At 46.0% G+C, this 20,839-nt stretch overlaps 1 protein-coding gene across 1 annotated transcript in view; it reads left to right on the forward strand.

The window, feature by feature from the left end:
• The first annotated feature begins 1,984 nt into the window (after nucleotides 1-1,984).
• The window catches only part of Ypel (Yippee-like), a 31,433-nt gene continuing 12,578 nt past the window's right edge, over nucleotides 1,985-20,839 (forward strand). Inside the window, exons 1-4 of the mRNA XM_077654041.1 lie at nucleotides 1,985-2,172; nucleotides 10,910-11,186; nucleotides 16,300-16,343; nucleotides 19,689-19,797. Coding sequence (XP_077510167.1) covers nucleotides 11,085-11,186; nucleotides 16,300-16,343; nucleotides 19,689-19,797 — 255 coding nt within the window. The 5' untranslated portion in view covers nucleotides 1,985-2,172; nucleotides 10,910-11,084. The remainder of the gene's footprint in view (nucleotides 2,173-10,909; nucleotides 11,187-16,299; nucleotides 16,344-19,688; nucleotides 19,798-20,839) is intronic.

The following is a 20,839-nucleotide window of genomic DNA, read 5'->3' on the forward strand; positions in this document are numbered from 1 at the left end:
CTGCGCCCCAACCGTTCGCTTCCTAACTCCATCTGTTGACCTCCGGATCGCTCTAGCTGACTCTCCTGCCGCTGTACGCTATTGTCGCGAGTTTCCATGCCCGCTTTAACCTTTTTCATTTCGTTCTCATTTTTCTCACTCAATGCTCGCTGCGCTACAGCACTGTAGGATCGAGAGCCTCGTCCCCCACCTGACACTTCTCCGAACTGGGGTGCCCAGCCGGCCGCGACCTGAGCGCTTCAACCTGTTTTTCTAGCTGGGTCCGCTTTTCCCGCTCTTCTTTCATCTCGCCCACAATTCGCTTCAACAGGGCGGCAACAGGGCCGCGTAAGGACCGCGACGACTTGCGGGCGCCATCGGAACCATGCCTTCATTTTATTTCACGTAGTGTCAACTAGAGAGCAGCACAATAGAAATTTAGTTGTCTTCTCATTACCTCATAACACCTCTGTAAGTATTATTATTATTATTATTGCTAAGTATTATTTTGAATTTATAATCAGTCGAATGATGTTTTATTTTTCAAAATTTGTCGTAATTTTTGGGCAGTTTTGTTAGCACACAAAAGATGGCAGCACGATACTGGGAGCTTTGAAACGGCGCAAGCAGACGACACAGCATTGCACGCATTTTTCTAAAAAGAACTTCAAACACAATGCTATTTGCGCAGTAAGATTCATTTCAAACTGAGCAAGAACGTAACTATATCCACGACACATCAAATTTAGTAAATTTGCGCTCTATATTGGCTGCGTTAACTAATTTTATGCTACCTTGCCATAAAACACGTGCTCGCGTTAACAAAGCACGCAGGTTTGGCGCCAAAACTGAGCTCACCTCTAGAAAAGATACCTCGTCATTTTTGTTACCTTTGGCTGGTACACAGTGCATGAGGTTCGATCTTTTCAGTAGAGCGACTAACAGCATTGGAAACCGAGCACTAAAAGAGGCTACAAACCATAGTTTTGTGAGTTGCACGCTCGCGGGCATAACGACGCCGAAAAATACAATAAGATTGGCGCCTAAGAAATGGTTTGGCATGCCCTGTCCCTCAATGAAAGGCTGCCGTTCATGGCCGCACAAGGAAAATAACCTAGGAGGGGCCAAACGGCTTTTTATGAATGGCCGAGCACAGGAGTGGGGTGGTGGGAGGGAGCGGTAAACAGCGCCGCTTCAAAAGAACGGTTTCTTTTCTTGCTCTCCCGCCATGCGTGCACACCTATGCACCCCTCCGCTCCCATACTTGGTCTTGCTTTGCGCGCGCACCGACAGAAGAGGAAGTACACGCTCAAGATTCACGGTTCGCGTAGTGGCGTTCGGGTTTGTCACGGCTTAGGAGAGAGAGGAGGAGCGAAAGCAAAAAGAAGGCGAGCGCTCGGAGCTCCTGAGCCTGCTTGAGCGCGGCTTTCTCCGCGTTTGGAAACCAGGAGGAGGTGCAGATAAAAGAAGTGCAACCAATAATAAATGCACTGCGAAAAACGACGAAAAACCTAGCGAAGGAAAAGGAAACGGTTTTTGCCACCACCGTCGTAGCTGCGCAGCCCCCGCTCCCTCCTCCCGCTTCTTCTAACGCGACCCGAGCGCGGAGGCGCGAACATTGAACCCTCCCAGCTACTAGGACGGAAAAGGGTCCTTCCCGAAACTGCACACCGAGCCGCGAGCAGCAGCGAGCGCGAGCACGGTGCGCGCGCTCCCCAGCATCGCGGTGGAACCGCGGAGGAGGTTGTTCTCTTTCTCGTGAATGATGATGACTCCTCAGCTGGTTCATTTCCCCTAACCACTGGCACCCACGAAAAACAACTTGTTTGAATTCTCCGAAAATAAGGCGCCTTCGGCGGGCGAGCAGGTCCTGCGCGGTTCCCCCGCGAGCGGCTCTTTCGCCCGAGGGCCAATGCCCTGCTCTGCGACGGCCCAGAGCGCCCGGCGGGAGCTCCCATTGGCTGCTCCGGCCCGTAGCGTCGCCGAGGTCGCTGTTTGTTGCCTGCGCCGAACGGGCCCGCTTTTGACACGCATCTGCGCAATCGCTCGCGTAAGGAACAGCTGGTTGTCTCCTCGCGACCAAAACAACGCAGTGTCTCCCGCTGAAAACGGTCTTTTGTCAGTGCCCAAATCGCCGGGATACGCCGTCTCGCCTAGCGACCACCCATGGATTTACACTCGGACAAGCGGCTGGTAAGCGAGGGGTGCTCACCGATCCGAGCGAGCTTTCTGTTTACGCGAGGTCCGAGCTCGTACTAGCGGGTCTTTGTTTGGCTTTGCTGCTGACCTTTGTCTGGTGTGGACGACCAGCGCCTTGTGTGGTGCTGGTGATCGGTAGGGTGATCTTGGAACTCGTTGCCCACAGCCCGCGGGCCGCCACGATCAGGGCCACGGTCGCTATAGCCTCCCTCGGGAGGCGAAACCGTTGCTGCGAGGATGGTCACCCCACGTTTTCTTTGTTTTGTCATCCCTGCAGCAGTCCTACTGTATTGTATTCGATGCCTCGGCTGCGTAAGATGATTAGGGAACCCGTTTGGCGACTGCGGGGGTTCTATCCCTCGCGACTGCTTTCTGCGCGGTCTGCTTTGTTGCGGTTCCGGATATCTGCGTATTATGCAAACGTAATTACGCCCGCGTCGTGAGGCTTTGCTGTCGCTGCCCGATTTTGGGGACACAGCTCGTACCGTTGCGTTCAGGACCAGTCCGCAATGCTGCATTTCCGCGTTGGAAACTCCGATCTAATTTTGGTCCTGCCTTGGTGCGAGGAAGCACAAAAAAGAAGGGAGAGTCGCTTCGCGACGACTCGGCGTCGTCCTTTGTGCTGCGCGCCTTCGCTGGGCTGATCGCGAACGTGTACTCGCCAGAAATCCGCTACGCAGTTCATTATCGCTTTCGGAAATTGCACGAATGTCTCTGCTTCTGGCAACTTTCTTTCCCGCGATAAGCGCTGCATCGCGGTTTCGCAAAAGTTTCTCTGCCGCCGACGCTGGCGCGTTGTTCCAGCACGCGATCTCGGTCCTCCTTTGTTGCTAAGTGCCAGCTTTACGTTCCTAACGGGGCATTTCTGCTGATGCTTGCGCGGAACGTTATGGCCAAGTAGCGTTTTGCGATCGCTGCCCCTTTGGCAGGGGTCAGTGCTGGTTGCGCTCATTTCGGATGGCACGTTTCGATACGGAAACGAATGGGCAGTGTGTGCGCGTCCATCAGCTGATGCTCCTGATCGGCTCGTCTGCTGTGCGTGCGTTCCATTTGAAGGCGTTCTCATTGTCTCACCTGGAGCGTACCTGTACGAGCAAGCGCTCAGAGGTGACAGAATAAACACAGGAAGCCCGCCGTGGCGAGTGCCTGAGCCGAGCGACGTAGCGTGAAGTTTGGATACGCGTTCGTTATCGGCGGTGCTGAGCATCGCTTCCCCGCTTGGCGGACGATAACTGTTCCGCGTCGCAGTTGCCGTCTGCGAGGCCTGACTGCTTGTGGCTGTTAGTGGTGGCCATCCTCTAGCGGTGTCCATGCAAGGCTGCACCAGGGAACCAAGAAAACGAATGTGCACTCCTTCGTTTTGCATTTTTATTCATACCTAGGCCTAATGATTTCGGCCCAACTGTGTGCAGCGCATTAACGCGCGCGCGCGCGCTTTAGGTTTCGTGTCCCGTTCTGGCTTTACCTGGAACCGCGCACCTGACTCGTGATAATTTCACAACAGTCATGACTGCTGTTGCGGCACTCGCTCCGTGGCGCTGGATCACTCCTTCGACACAAACCCCTGCAACCACAGCAGTCAGAACCGACGAGACGAGATTTTTATTTTCTTTGTGTTCTTTTACCCCCTTCGCAGTTCGCAAGCGTCGCCAACTCGCATGGGGCGCGCCAACTGCTACTGTTGCAAACTGTGCCCGTGATGTAACCTCTGGCGAGTCATGTTACAGCGCTGCAGGGGATGATGATCTGCTGCTACCCTGCTCGTTGCTTGCACGCTCGCAGTGTCTATCACGCCGTGCTTGCCTAACCGCGACACGTGAGCACACGAATGCGCATATCGCCAGCGCTCCGCAGACGTGCAGACTGGGCGCGCAGACGTCTGCGTGGGGAGAAGCTGGCGTCTCTTTGTTGCTTCCCAAGACGCTGCAGGCGCTCCTAACGGTCGTTCCAGCACGTGGCCTAGAGCACCGAGGCGGGGAGAGCTCGTAGCAACAAAAATCTTGAGCAACATCGGGGTTGGTGTAGATGCGCGCGCGACTGGGCACGTGTGTGTGTGCGCGCGCGCGCCTGTGGCTCGGCAGACGGGGCCCCGGTCGACCGTGCGCCCGTTTCCTGGGAAGCGACGTTGCCTGGTGTTTACTTTGGGAACGTCGCCGTGTCCGGAAACTGGTTGCCGTCGACGAATGTGCGCTCGATGAGGTCACGTAGCATTGCACCGCACGTGTTTTGCGGGCGTGCGGTTCTCTGCTCAACGACTGGTTTATCAGCACCTCCCAGGCTTTAAAACTAATGGGCCCTTGGGTTCGTGACGTTCAGGTCTTATTTTTGCACTATCAGCTGATCCCGCTTCGCGAGTTCAGGGCCGCTGCAGTGATGTGAAGATGGCGGCGATGATTAAGGTGCGGAACAGCGCAGTAAACGGGAGCTAAGGAGTCCGAGTTCGATACCTTGTGTTTTGTTAATTACAGTACCCCAGCTGTGTATACTAGTTGAGAGACTTGATCTCACAATGAACCTCAGTTCTCTTGCCACGTTAACCTTTGCGTGCAGGTGTTCTTTTTGTCTTGACTCAAATCTGCAGGTTTTGTCTCATTCAGATTGGAAATTATGGCTTGAAAATAAAATTCTTTATCCACGTAAACCCTTAGCTTTTTATGGCCTTTGCATAACTAGCAGTTCAAGTACCATTGTGTACGCTCCTTTGTGAGGTACCTGGCATGGTGATATGATTCCGTGTTAGACTGCGCCAAACATGTGACGATGATCTCATCTCTGTTTCCATTGTCTAGAAATTGTTTCGTAGCAGCAGCTGTTATAGGCGCAAACTACGAAAACAGAACGAGCGCCTCATCTCATTGTTTGAGCGCTGATATTGCGTGCAGCATTTGGCTTGCTTCGGATGCACTGCCTGCTGGCTATCACTCTGTTGGGCACTCATTGCTATTGATAGTTCATGAGAGTTGTATTGTAAGCTGATAGTGCCGTCAGTGGGAGAAGTTAGTTCCTGTGCGAGAGCTTGTGCTTGTTGATTAGGCGGCACGTTTCCACTCTCCCTTTTTGGCTGCTTCACGTGCCAGCTGGCCATCGTCATACGTGCAGACAAAAAGTGCCAAAAGAAGGGCCTTGAAGCGAAGCTGGCTGCACTGTAAACAGAAGCTGTTTACATTGGCCAAAGATGTTCCTCGTAGGAGTACGGTTGCCTTGGGTTTTCCGATTATGCCCCCTTGTGCTTGTCTGCGACCTGTCTCAGTTTTGTTGAGTGGTGAGGATTGCGCATTATGTGGTTCTGCTTACGGGACTAACATGCGCATTCAGTTGTTGGAAGTTGTGAGGCTGTGAGCAATTTGCTCGTTTAAAATCTGGATGCATGCAGTCAGAAAGTAAGTGTATGCTAAAATAAAAATATGGACACAAAGATTTTTGGTTTTTGTCTTTTCTTCTTTGGGGTGGTACGAAAACTTAAGTGTAGTTAGATAATCACATGAAATTCTTGTGTGCCTGTTAAATAATTTTTATTTAAATTTCATCTCTCTTGTTACTGTGTTGGTTCCAACAGGCAAACGGTGACTACGAAGTCGCATTTCTGTTCAGGCCTAGGGATGCATTAGAGAGCTACAGTCTAGCCCGATTCATTATTTGAACTCTGTAAAACACCTGCGCTAGCCTGCTCGAAGAACAGGAATGACAATGGATGAAGGAGAAGCTGAAATATTGCTACGTCTACATACCTTCCATGGCCTGAAGTGAACCCTTATGTCATGGCAACCATTGCCTGTTGAAATGAAAACTTGAGAAAAGTATTTTGATTATAGGTTCACTAATACCTTTTGTGCCACTTCAGAGAAAGAACACTACCAAAATTTGGTGTCTGTACTCCTTCAAAGGAATAGGTCATCAGCATTGAAGCTTGTTCTGGATGGCAGCTCAGTAAGGAAAATTGTTGCATGCTATGAGAAACTTGGCATCGGGAAAGTCATGAGAGTACAAAGGTTAATTGCTTTGTCCATATGAAACAACAGGGTGATAAGTGTGCCACGGGAACTGCACAAATTACGAGGGTCAGCACCTTGAACACCCTTCCCATGTCCATTTCTTACTGTTGATTTTAGCTAGTTTATCACTGACTCTTGTCTGTTCCCTATCCCTAACCAACTCTGCTGTCATCTTCTCTTCTAGCGTGACTCCTGTTTTTTTCTTTTCCATGCTTTATTTTATGGTTTGCAGTTTAATTTCAAGCCTTTTCATTTGCTTCCAAATTTCACACTGGGAAATGGTGCATTACTTCCATCTGCTGGCTCCTTCGTGAAACCTCGAGGGAATGGAACAGATTTCATATGTGCAAATAGCAGCATAGTTTTGCTAAGCTTTTTGTACAGTCATTCAAATTCAACTTCACCTAAAACAGCTCGTCGTGTTTATTTTTCTTTTAGGAATAAAATTGCAGTCGTGGATAGAAATTGGTACTCCTCACAGCCTTTCCACGCTATGCTCGTGTTCTCTTTTTCTCCATTGGCTGAGCTTTAAAGTGCGCCTTTTATTTACATTTGTTAAATGGTAGCAGTTGGATGCTGTACATTTCACTGAACTTTGCATTTAGAATGTAGCCTTTAAACATGCTATAGTGTTGGGGATGCAGTGCCGCCGCGGTGGCTCTGTGGTTATTGTGATCGACTGCTGATCCGAAAGACACGGGTTCGATCCCTGCCGCGGTGGTCGCATTTCGATGGAGCCGTAATGCTAGAGGTCCGTGTACTGTGCAATGTCAATTCACGCTAAAGAATTCGAGGTAGTCGAAATTATCCGGAGCACTCCACTGCGGCGTCCCCATAGCCTGAGTTGCTTTGGGACTTTAAACCCCATAAACTAAACTACACTAAGCTCTTCACAAGTGATTGAAATGGCTTCTTTTTAACACACATTCCTGTAGAATTTAACTTCACATGCTGATATCTGACCCGTCAAAGCTGGTTGACTGGAATGGTGCCTAAATGGTACCAAGTACATAGCATAGGCAACAGGTTTGAGACCTGTTTCTGGGGGTCTAAAAGCCTTATCAGCTCTATATCATGTGCCACATGTCCATTGTGTCATCTTCGTCTTTCATAACATGCTCGAGCATCAGCAAATAGAGGCACCCTCCCAATTTTCTCAGTCTTCGGAGATGGTTAACCTTCGCTCTGCTGATTAGACCACTGTTTTATCTCTGCCTTGACTGCAAGCTAGCGGTTTTGGGTGGCCCGAGACTCTCTTCTCACGTCCACAAAAACAAAGTATTCGTTCTTGAGGGGTGGAGCTGAGTACTGCGCCAGTCGGGCATGGCTAGCAGTGGCTGCCGCATTTTTTGCTGAGGAAGGGAGAGCCTTTGTCCCTGAGACAGGACGTATTTATCCCCTCATTGTAAGTACGCATGTTTATTGGTCCTTTATGCTGTCTGTGGAAGGGCCCAATTCTGTGTCTTCACCAATTTTCACCTAGAGCCTAAAAAGCATTTGAAAAACACTTATTTCCATAACTTGAATCCCTTGTTCCTTCTTGCAGCTGTTCATATGCAAAAGGATTTCTGCGTCCACTTCATCTTGCAGGAAAAAGATATCTCTGCACTGAAAACAAGCTCACTAGTTGCTGAACAAAGCTATAGCATGTCGGGTACTTTTTGAGGTTCGACCTTTCTATGGTGTGCCTACAGGTTGCAAGCCTGCTGTCTGTACAAGGGCCCTTAAATTAAAACTGAGCGCAAGTCAATACAAAAATTGTGCTGCTTAGCTCGGAGCACTAATAAGACTTGCATCACAAGTATAGCAATGCTCAGCCGGATATGCCAACCATGCTGTACTGGCAATTGAGGCACCCCTTCTATGTCATGGAAGTCGCCACTATGCGCACAAATGTTGCTATAGTGGCTGCAACGAAAGATTTTCTGTACCTGGATGCTCTGATTTACTTTTGGGACAACTGTACTTTCACTGTAGATTCTTAACTTTGGGAAACTGCTGGCTGGGCCATTTTTTTTAAGTTGATTCTTTACGAAGATGGGGGGCAGAGCTTCAACTTTTGTTGTCAAGCCCTGTGCAGACCAAATTGTAGTAATTTGCACTCGGTTGACCCAACTTTCTTATACATTGCCGCGAAGCTGGCTGAATCCCACATCCTTACTTCGGGAGGGCTTTCTTCTCAACATTTTTGGCCAAATTAGTTGGGCATGGTGATTGCCTTCGAAGAAGAAGAAGAGAGTTCAATATTGGGCCAGTTGATGTGCGACTGAAGGGAACGGAATACTTTGCTAGACGTCGTGGATAGAGAGAGGAACAGTTATGACACTCTCTGGCGCCACCTGTAATGGAAGGAACCACGAAAAGCGCCGCATATGCTTACTCAAGCTCATTTTTAGGTGTTAGATGTTAAGGTGAAAGCCTTTATAGGCTCATGACTTGCCAGCGGGGATGTTTGCAGAAAAGTGTCACTATAGCTGTCAATCAAACTGATGACGCCATCAGTGGTGTAGTATGTCTTAGCTGTATATATAGTGTACTAACTGTACATTAGTTAGTAATTAGTTAAATGATTAGTTTATTAGTTATTAGTTAATTAGTAATACTAGTGGTTGGTGTAGCATGCCATAACTGGGAACCCAGTATACGATAATGCACTGCGCATGTGCAAGGCGCTAGCAGACAATGCACCTGCGCTTCAGCCAACTGCGCATGTGTGTGACGTCATTGAGTGATACCACCGTCGTTAGAGAGGAGCACTCCCCAGTCAACCTTGCCAGATGCCTCCTGAATGGCGATCTGGAAGGATGCTGCCTTAACGCGCTCCTATGTCTCCAGCAACCAAGCATGCACGCGCTTATGAACGTCTGCGAAAGTGTCGTGAAGCGAACTATTGTGTAGTCTTTAATCAACATCCTCACCGCATATCAGCGACCAAGCAGCAACACTGCACTAAAAGCTTTCGCCTCACCGCACTTCAGGCCAGCAAAGTGCCCCCTGAATTTTTTCAATATGTTACACATTTCGTGTGTGGGATTCTTGATGTCTACCCAAAAGGAGAAAATTAAATGTTGTGTTTAAGATTGAAGAGGGTGCGTAGGAATACAGAGGGAAGAGCAAAGATATTCTGTGATAGAGTACAATAAGAATTTATTTTGCATGATGCCACTGCCACAAGTTTGGCACACACAAAGAATTTTATACGCAGAAATGGAAGGTGGAGCTCAATGTGCAAGATGTGAATTTGAGCATTGTAGGAACTTGAGCCATTAGGTAATACCTATTGCTTGGTAATGGATTATACATTTATTTTTAGAGAATTTTAAAAGGTTGGGCTAGTTAGTTTAATATTGTGTTGCAGACATTGACATCAGTATAAGAGCGTGTCCACAAGCAGTTTTTACCATTTTGTGCTCAGCGTCACAGTGATTTTGTCCAGTCTCATTGTGCTTGCATTATTCCTCATTTTCATACATTTACAAGCAGCCCATGTTTTATCTTTGCTAAATTGAGAAATACTAATATTAGAGGTTATAAGTAAGGATCGGACTTTTCAGTCTAAACCGAAAAAAAAGGTAACAGTACGCCAAATTCAGCTTTGGAAGTTCGTTTTTAATGGAAAAAGGTCAGTATTCTTGCCATGCAAGGCATAGCGTGCTGGCTATTGAATGCAAGTTACACGCAAAATAAGTTGAAATGAGCTAAGTAGGAAAGCCAGGGACATGACGTGAAGGCTTGTTGGTTAAGAAGTGCGGTCGTGTGATTTGATGTATTTCTTCGCTAGCTTACATGCCTCTGCACACCGTGAAGAATCACCTCCTCCCAGTCATCTAGCTAAGCACTGTTTGTTCACTATCATCACCTTCTTAGAGCTGTTAATCGGTTAAGTAGGTTTATCAACTGCATGTAGGATACTGACTTGAAACCGTGCATGGGCCTCACGAAAATTATATGATTGAGCAGCAGTTCCATCACTGCCATCTGCACGCAGACCACCACGTGATGCCCTGCTCTCGTGCACTAGCCTGCACGACAACCCAACAATAATATGTCATCCTAGTACTTTGAATACTTCCGTTTCTGTCTGCCGGCTGTCTCATTTAACTTGAGTTACTCTTTTAATGATGATAGCAATTTCTTTCGCATGTGGGAGGGGCGGGGTTCGATCCCCAGTGCCGCCGGCTACCCACCGGTGATACAATGGGTACAAGCTTTCCCCTGGCCCGTTCCTCGGATTATCAGGGGTGAAATGTTTGGACAATGGGTCTTTGACCCCACCTTGAGTAATCGAAAATACGTTGTACTGTGGCGCTCTGTGGCCATATATGCTCTTGCATCATAATAAAAATCCATAATCATCATCGATTTCTTCTTCAAGCACAGCTCGAACTGTTAGTATTTACACGTTAATTACTGGTTAATAAATTGTTCACGATGACGAGAGCACTTTGATAGACTTAAAGCGATTTTTGGCCACACAGAACTGCTACATTATCATCGAAGAAAATCATTTTTTTATTCATCGAAAATAATATTCGGCAATAAAAAACTGAATCTTGTGTTCTGAAATAAAAACCGAAAAAAAAGTCCGCCAAATTTTCGAGAAACAAAAACCGAAAAGTTACAAGAAATGCTTGGCCTGGTCTTTTGATATCTTGTGCTGGTTCCCGCTTTTGTCCATCTCGTCTGACGTGCTTGGGCTGCATTGCGAAGCGAGCGTCTTTGTGCCTCTCGTTGTGCAGATACAGTAGCCCTGGTTTGGCCCACGCTGCGGTTCTCCAGAGCCCTGGCCGTGGGAAGGTGCGCCACCAGTAGCGGCAACAGCAGTGCGGGGCCCTTTGGCTCACAGGGAGGAGGGTGGAGGTGGGAGGAGTGGCTTGTAGCAGCGGCAGCGCCGTGCAGCTGACTGGGGGCAGCATGGTGAAGACTTTCCAGGCATACCTGCCCACCTGCCACCGCACCTACAGCTGCATTCACTGCAGGGCCCACCTGGCCAACCACGACGAGCTCATCTCGAAGGTGTCCATTCTGTTGTGCTATCTCTTTTTTTTTTGACAACTTGGCCAGCTCATTCAATTTTGGGGGGCTTGGACGGGTCCATTGTATGTGCACAAGTGCTGAAATTGAAGACAATGCACAAAGATGTCAAATGAACGTGACATAGCGCTGATCTTTTGATCTTTTCGTCTATTGTCTTCAATTTATCTGTGTTTGTGTTTATACATACGAGCGCCTTATGTGCTTCGTCTTTTTCACCTGTTCATCATCATCGCTTTGCATAATTGTCTGTGGCAGACGGCTTGCGCTTCGTTTAAGAATAAATAATTGTACTAGGTGTTGCTTCAGAGATGGAAAAGGTCTGCAGACCGTTATGTGGGCACTGCAGACATCGGTACAGGACCCTCACTGCCAATGTTAAATGGACAGATGGGGATAGCAATATAGATTTTTTAGTATGAACATAGCTGGTGCTGTCTCAAGTCTATGACAGCTGTTCTTGAACCGCGCACACAGTACAACTGGCAAATTCGTGCAGATGCTGCTTTGTCGTCGTCAGCTGGCTGGCCGTACACAAAGGATTGCAGGTCATACACAAACCAAGCTGTTTACCAAAAAAATACGGGGGGGGGGGGGGGAAGTATTCAACATAGAATTTGCATAGTGTAAGAGAGGTCGTATTCTGAAATCGAACACGTATGCATTCCATTTAAGTTGCTCCAAGGCTGGGTAGCATTCTTCAGAAGTCTGTTGGCAAGTGCTGCAAAGAACAAATAAGGAAGAGTGGTATGAAGTTCAGATTTGAAATAAAAGTTCAAGTACCCATAAAAAAGTTAAAATTAAAAAAGTTCAAGTACCCATAAAAAAGTTAAAATTAAGTGCAAGGAATGCAGCTAACATAACACCAACAGAAAGTAGCTACATTAATGCAGCCGCAGTGTTCTGATGCTAAAACAAAGCCTAATCACACTCAGATGGTGAAGCAGGCTCTTCTCTTGGTGCTCACTAGGTGCAGTGTGCTACAAGTTGTGATTCACTTACTTAAAGCTTAAGTTGCTAGTCTAGCTTACACTTTCCTTGTCACCTTTGTAAAGGTAAGCAATGCTGTAATGGCGGCTAGTTGGTTTTTCATCTTTAAGGTGTTGGCGCGTTGTACTTAAACACAAAGGCTTACAATGAAAACAGGAAGATTTTAAAGCAATTCAAAGTTTGCACAAGTTACCTGTCTCGTCTTCCTCTTCTTTGTTGTAAGCCCTTATGTTTATGTATAGCGCACAGGCGCCTTAAAGGTTGGTAAAGGTGTTTCTTCATTTGAAATTGTCACGCTTAATTTGCGAGCTCAAACATAATGAAGGGTCTTTTGGTATGTGCTGTTTTGTTTCCCAAAGTCAACTCCATGCAGGCTGTGAAAGGTTGAGTGGTACACATACGTTACTAAGTTTTATACTCTATAAAATGTCAGTTGTTAAAGATGGCTGGCGCACAATAGAGCACTGCGAGTATAGCATGTTGGAAAATACTGGCTGTGTGCTTATATGGCCTATTTTTTTATCTATATATCCCTTCTTTTAATAGCTGCTGTTCTTTCACTGTCTCCATTCAGAGATCTAGTCAGTGCAACATTGCCTTACTGTATCAGATTTCTATTTTATCAGTTGTGCATAACGGATTTGGCCGTCTATGTTAAATGTGTGTAATGAATGTAGTGCTTTGAATGGATGAAGAGGAGCAAGAGTGTTCTGACCAGTTTGCAGCTTCTGACAATAATCATGCCCCATGTGCGGACTGGATTGAAGAGTGAACATTGCATTTCTTCCACTATGGTGCCCTTTTATTCTTTGAGGTGGCAACACACAAAAAAGCAAATAATAGTGGCGTTCTGGCCATGGTAGCTCAGTAGGCAACACTTAATATCTAATATGTGCGGGTTGTCCATTAACTTGTTGTTTTTTTTTTGTCATTCAACATGCAAAAGGTATCCATTCCTTTGCTTATGCTATCTCATGCAGCGCTTCAAAATCACTGACATTTCTCTTTGATTGGTTGTCTTGTAGAACTCGTCCATTTGTTTGTTTCTGTTTTGTCACATCTAGAGTGCAGTCATTTTCTTGTTTATTCACTTTTTGCATCACGTTGACTCATAAAAATTGTCTTATTCAATAATTGACTTTTTAGTTTTGTTTGCAAAAAGCTACAATGGTAATTTTTGGTCTGTCGAGATTCCTTGGTTCGCTGTTATGTAAAGCTATCAACAAGGCTCACTTTAGAGTCACAGGGACAACTTAGTAAGTACGCTTTGCATGACAATGTCCTACACGTGTGAACAAACGGAACTGGTGAAAAAGCCTTTAGCAGCTACGTATGGCAGTGCCTTTCAAAAGCCAAAACTGGTTTGTTAATGGGTCACTGGCTTTGAAGAGGACTGGCGCTGCCCGCGCCTCTTATCTCACCTGGAAGCGCAACGCACTCTCCACTGTTCCGTCTTCTTCATGTGCAGGAAGCTGAGATCAGAGCGTGATATTACCGCAGGCCGTCCGGGGAGGATAATGATGTTGGCTGATTGTTTCATTGTTTGGAGCTTTATTACTCCCGCTTGCTTTTGTTCATTCTTTCATTGTGATTCTGTGGACCAATTATGGGAGGAAATGGGTGTCTAATTAATCTTTTCAAAGCTTCCTGGTTTGCTTTTCTTTATCTTTTTTTTTCTGTCGGACAAATTGCATAATGACAGGGGGGGGATTGCTTATTATGGCAAGAGGACTGAGCAAGCCTCGTGGGATTTCTGTTTTTATTTTTTCGCTAGCATGTAATATTCACAGAGCAATCAGAGCAGCTGCAGAGCTCTTAGCACTGCCCTGTTATAGCAGTTTAGCCTTAGACAGAACCTTCTTTAGCTAGCTAAAAGTCAGAATATGCTGGTTTATTTCATGAATGCCATTTCAAAGCGAGTATTAACAGTGGTACACATCCTACATGACTTTTTAATCAGTGCGATGTGTAGAATACGTCAAAGCGTGGAAAAGGGCTGAAGTTTGTGTAAAGAGGCAAAAAAAATTGTTCACATTAGTTTGCATTTGCTTACAAGTACCATGGCAGCAGCTAAGCTGCCCTCATCTTTATTCTGCAATCCTTATTTTACTGTAGTTGGCTTTCTGAACTTGTGGTGGCTGATTTTGTTAATTTAGTTAAATAAAAACTTTAAGCCGCTGTACCTCTTGTTCATTGCTTTGTCATACTTTGCGGCACATGCTGTTTTGTTGCTGCCGTTGTGTTTTACCTTTTTTTTTGCTGGAGACTGATTTTGGGATCTGCGGGAGCATTGAAGCATTTAGTGACAAACTCTTATCCCTGGATCGAATCCTAACCGCACCTTGAGAACCATTCAGAGTATAAATGCTTGGCAAGAAAAATTGAAATTGGATAGTGTATATAAATGCGTAAAGTGTTCAATACAAAAAACACCGCATTTACATGTTTGTTTCGCAAGCCTACTGGGGAAAAGTTATGAAGCTTGGCTCTTCTTTGTATAATTCTCTGCTGTGATTTGGCTTTCTTTCTTTCTTTCTTTCTTTCTTTCTTTCTTTCTTTCTTTCTTTCTTTCTTTCTTTCTTTCTTTCTTTCGTTCTTTCTTTCTTTCTTTCTTTCTTTCTTTCTTTCTTTCTCAGCCTTTATGTACAAATTTGTTTTGCACACATGCCAAATTACGTGCTGCAAGGTTGTTAATGAGCTAGTCTTCATTTTTATTACCAGTTAAGTCTGGGGCCAGGAGCATGAATTAAGGTCAAGTGCATGAAGTGCTGGGCTTGAGCCACAATTAATGTCAAGTGCCACTTTGGGAAGATCATTGTGAAGGCCTCTCACAGTGGTGAGGGGGCCCTTGAGGCCCATGATATGGAAAAGGGGAAGGCCAACTATCTATGGGCCTCTATCTATCTATGGACTTCTTTTTCGCAAGTAAATTAAAAAAAGAAAGTGGCATTTCAGTACGACTGCACACGGAGCATTAGATGCATTAGGATTTGATACTGCACATGGAACAAGGGCCGCACTTGTACTATAGTGAGGAAAAGGTGTTTTTTGTTTGTATTATTACCAGGTGAGTTCACAGCTAAGTGACAGGAAGAGCACAAAACAAGTTCTTGACCTTTCTGTTGGACCATGTGCTGAAAGAAGGCAATGTTGTGGCTTCTGCTTTTCCTTTTTTTCTTTGCCATTTATTATTACTCTCGCTCATGGGGCTATGGTTGCACTGACATTAGAGTCCTACATTGTGTGAAACAAGCTTTGTTCTTTTGTTGGAGTGTGGGAGGTAAAGGGAGGTGAGAAGCATCACCTACTCTGAAGGAATATTCAAGATTCGTGATAGATAAGCAGTCACGACATGCATCAATGCTTTGTTTGTGTATATGAAGCTATGATGGTTTGTTGACCTCGGTCCGAGACATCATATGGATAAGGCTTCGATCTTCACATCATAAGGCAACAATGACATCCCTTAGCAGACAGAGCTTGCATCTAGGCTTCTTGAGCTTGCTGTGAGAAGAGAAATGAAGAGTTCTTAATGCACGGTCATTCTTTCAAAGTATTTGGCGCAAATCATCAGAAGATAACTAGGTGCTTTTATTTTCATGGTTTGTCTAGTAGCGGGTGGCCGTACCTGTTCCTATTGCAGTTCTATTCTTTTTATGGCCACCATTCTGTAATGCCTTTCCCTGGACCACTACAGTTATGATACATACCAACTGACAGTGGGAGCTACTATTTTGAACATAGCATTGATTTATGTGCTAAGTGAAATTCTTAACTATAGCCTTTAATTTTTCTGTAACAGTGGCTTTGATCTTAGATGAGTCTTGCATGTTTGTTTACTCATCTCTCGAGTGTTGTTTTGTGTTATAATTTATTTATTCTTCATAGAACTTGGCTCACTTCAGCTTAGGAACAGTTAAATGATCTTCGGTTAGCTGTAATGTCCTGATGGCAAGGAAAACTTTTGTGAGTTGCAGCAACTTCCGTCTACAAGGCCTCGCGGTTTTGCCATTTATGACAGCACTCGCTGTGATATTAACCAGGGTGAAGGATTTGCTCATGTCTGTGTCTCGCTGTCCTAATTTGTTTTTTTTTTCCTCTGCAGTCATTCCAGGGAAGCCAAGGGAGGGCTTACCTCTTTAACTCAGTGTGAGTTTTATTTGTTCCCCCTTCCTCCTGAAATAGCAGTTGGGCCTGTGCCTGCTACTATTCTATGCCGTGTATTGAATTGTAAGGATGCATGCTTGAAGTGAAATAAAAAAAAAAACATTTTCTAGGGCTTCAGTGCATATTAATGAAACACCGAGAATAAATTGAAATCAGCCTGTATCTATAGATTACCACGTTCTAACAACAAAGGGAACATCCTCAACAAAAACAGAGCTTTCTGTAAGAAAAAAAAAATACAGATGTCATCATCACCGGCTAATTTTGCAGGCAAAATGTTGTGTATCAACACTTTTGGGTACAGATCCCAGAAAGTAGGCTGCAGCGCTGCTTACTTAAAAACTGCAATCACTGGGGCCTTTTTCAGTGTGGATATCACGAGTTTGAATTGATTATTGGGAACTTTTTTGAATGCAATTTTCTAAGCAATAAATTTGTCTTTTGCTGCCATACAAATGCAGACATACCCAGAAAAAGTTGTAGATTTGATTTTTACTAAGAATGAAACGGCTGGAGGATTTTACACGGCCGCTGTCGTTCACCAGGAAATGCACATTTATGGACTCTCTTTTCGAGCCCAGAATTCAATGCGAGCCGAGGAAAAAGCGATAGCGCTTGCTGCCGCCCACGCCAATTCAAAAATCATCATCACGGATTCCCGAAAAACGTGATTATTGCTTGGCAGGGGAGATCCCCCCCTTAGCCGCTTGTATTCTAAGACGGACTGCCGCTGATTCAACACCGAAAAGAATCATTTGTGCTCCTGGCCGCCAGGGCTTACGAGGTAATGAGGCCGCTGACGCGGCTGCCCGAGCGCTTACTCACCGGGCTCCTCATCCCAGCTCTTCTGGTTCGGAGACAAACCAGCCGCTGCTGCGGTTAGGGGAAATCATAACACATTATAATGACAACCACCGCCTTTTCCCGGCCTCTGCGAAGGGGCTGAGTAAGACGGAGCAGCGAACTTTAAAGCCCCTGCAGACAGGTACTCTACTCTGTCCTGCAGTCATCAAACATTACAATCCTAACGCAGATGGGTGATGCCCGCACTGTGAGGAGACCTGTGATATCTTCCACATGGTGTGGGCATGTACTCAAAATCCCCACCTCCCCCCATCCCCTACCCCTTCTCGAGAGGCATGGGAGACTGCCCTCCTCAACTGCTCCTCGCTTGAGTCCCAAAGCGCTCTGGTGAAACGGGCGCGAGACGGGGCCTTGTCATGTGGTGTCCCGGACTAGGGACGCTGACCATGTAGCGGGGCCACTTTGTGGCTCCCAAACTCTATTCTACGAAATAGTTTTCACCACCACCACCCTAGTGCCCTGTTAATGAACTTCAGATGGTCAAAGTTGATCGAGAGCACTCTGCTACAGTGCGTCCCATAGCCAACAGCTTTGGCTTGGTACAGGAAAATCCAATAATGGAGAAACAAACACTTAAATTGTGAGACCCTTAAATGTGTGCAACATACACATATGGGGTGGCTTGAATGATAATTGAACATGTATTAAAGAGGTGAACAGTCTAAGTTGTTTTATACTGTTGACAGGAAAGTAATTGTACACTCAATTTCGTGACTGAAGGAGTTATGGCCAACTAGGACCGTCTGGTTTTTAACAGGTTCCTCTTTAACAGGCCACTGACTGAATGTTGGCAGTGTTAGTGGCCTGGAGGTTTTGTTTATAATTAACCACTGAATTACACTTGGCACATAGAGGTATAATCAGTGTTAAAAAGCAGAAAAATGGATGAACTGTGACAGAACTTCACTAGTCCTGCCCTGGCTGTGTTTTCTACAGTTTTCTTTATGTCAGAAATTGTCTATACTTGCTGAAAAACCAACTTTCCCGGCTGTCACCTTTATCTTTTAAAGACTTTTTGAAAGAGGTGCAGTTTCCTGAAGACTTATTTTATTGTGCTCTTACAAGCTAGAACTGCTGCATTTTTCTGAGCACATGTAGTACATTTTTTGTGTTCTTGAGCAGCAGCAGTTGAGCGCTTACAGTAGCTTGGAATTGGAATTATTAGAAGATTTGATTAATCTCTAGTTACACTGGGTATTATTTCGTCGTTCATATTATGTTTATAAGTTCCTGATCTGTGTGTTATTTAGAAACCACATTCTTTTTGTAGCGAGAGCTACACTGGGCTACCAGTCGAGCATTTCACGGTACATGGGAGAGGCCAGTTGTGCGCATGCGCCTTTACCATGGCAACCGAAGAGGAGCAAAGTGCGGCATGCGCTTCGCCGTCACCGCGGCCGTTCGCCTGCTCCACCGTCAAAGCCTAGCGTGACGCCACGCGGATAAGAAGTTGTGCGCATGCCCGATACCATGGTAACCAGAGAGACCCCACAGCTGCACCGCGTTCTTCGTCGCCGGCTCGCCGTGTGCCGCTCTATCACCCGAACCTCTCGTCACATGCGCAGGATTGTGTATAAAAGGCGGAGATGTAGTGGACGTCTGTTTCACAAAGTTTGACATGCATGCAGAGAAGGAGAGTCCAGCTGCGGCTAAATGGCGGTATAGACAAGAGAAGATTAACTCTTTCGATGCTGAGCTTGTTGCCTGGCAGTTGGCTTGAACCAGATAAGAACGCAGGAGTGTGTGTGTGCGTGAAACAAGGTGTCACCACTGTCAGACATCTCCTTTCGATTGCGGTGAATAATGTTGAAGCCTGCTGTGTTTGGCGTCTGGAAAGCGGCATTATCATCCAAGGAATCTACGTGTGACCGGGAACATCTTTCAAGCAGACAATTGATGTGGTTGCCACATGTATACCAGCCTACAGCACGGTTTCACAGTTGTGTGCGACTTTGGGTGATTTCAACAGGAAACAGGGCTCTCTTAGTGTACGAAAGAAAAGTTTGACTTTAATTTAGCTTCGGACCCTCACGTCCAGACTACACAATGGGGAACTACTATAGAGCTTGTATACTAAAGAGGCTCTACCAAATCGAAATACTGCATTGACAAAATTGAGACTGCTGCATACTACTTCACAGGTCATCGGGCAGTCTTCGTCTCTGTCAAGCAAAATGAATAAAAGATATGTATACTCAGCTAAACATACAGTGACCACAACAAGCTCAGCCAGGGAAACGTACCTCTCGCTACGTATATCCTGGCATAGCCAAGCTAAGCCACTGCCAATTTTTTTTTTTTGATTCCTAGTCATTGGCTGAGTGAAGTTTGGCATGTACAATTAGAGTTAGGCTTTGTCCGATTCATTCTCTGACCTCGTTGTACGTGATGTTACTTGAAGCACGTTTATGTGCATATTAGGTCAGAGTGGGCTTTCTCTGCAAATGTGCCATCTGATTGCAGGGTGAATGTCGGGTGCGGGCCAGCGGAGGAGCGCTACTTACTCACAGGTCTCCATGCGGTGGCCGACATCTACTGTGAATGCTGCAAAACGACTCTTGGTTGGAAATACGTAAGTCGTGGTTCTGTGCTGCATTGAGTACACCGTAGTGTTCCAAATGAACTATTGCCAATGCATCATACGGTAGGATCTGAGTGATTTTCAGGATGATACATATTGGTAAAATTTCCTGGACTGTGCACATTGTGTACAATGTTCAGAATTTCAGATGTTCTGAACACTCCCCTGTGCCACCACGGATGATAGAACACTTGAGCCACAACTGCACCATCAAGCAGTAAGCTCTGCTCGTACATTGCCGACTCTGTGATTGCTTGTCATGCTGTACATACAGGGAGCAGTGAGTGGCGACGCGCGGCCTCCACGTGCCATATTATGAGTGAGCATAGATGAACGGTTGCACACATAACCTACTTCTCGATGTCAGTTGCGCTATACGCACCACGAGTAGTGAGCTATGGCCGCATGCCCGTGAATAAATCCTGTCAGCCGTAAATTGATCTGCGTGCAGATTTTGTTCATTTTGGATGATACGAAATATCGGATACAGATTTTTCCGTGACATTATGAAATTCTTATCATCGTGATTCAGCTGTATGTGCTGATTGTGGTTTATTGATTGATAACATACAGTATTTACTCGTATAACCCGCCCCTGCGTATAACCCGCAGGTTTACCGGAAAAGAAATGAGTGCTGGAAAGATACAACTGCACACTCAGTGATCATTTCGTTTTCAGAACATTTATTCAAATGACCACCACCACATCACTGGTTATCCGATTCTCAATCGTCGCTGCTCTCACTGCTGCCATCCGAGGCTTCATCGCCACTCTCAAAGACGTAGTCGTCTTTGGAACTATCCAAGCTGTTACTGATGGCACATTTTTTAAAACTTTTACGCACCAAGTTGGCCGGTATCGCTTTCCACGCATCCCTGATCCACTGGCACAGCAATGGAATATCGGGCCTTCGCACGCGTCTCGTTGGTGTGAGGCCGTAAAGGCCGTCAGCCGTCCACTGGGCATACAGCTGCTTCACGTGTGCCTTGAACAAGTTCGGGCACATATTGAGTGGCTGTAGCATGGACGTCA

Source organism: Amblyomma americanum, chromosome 2 (assembly GCF_052857255.1).
Source record: "Amblyomma americanum isolate KBUSLIRL-KWMA chromosome 2, ASM5285725v1, whole genome shotgun sequence".
Lineage (NCBI taxonomy): Eukaryota > Metazoa > Arthropoda > Arachnida > Ixodida > Ixodidae > Amblyomma > Amblyomma americanum.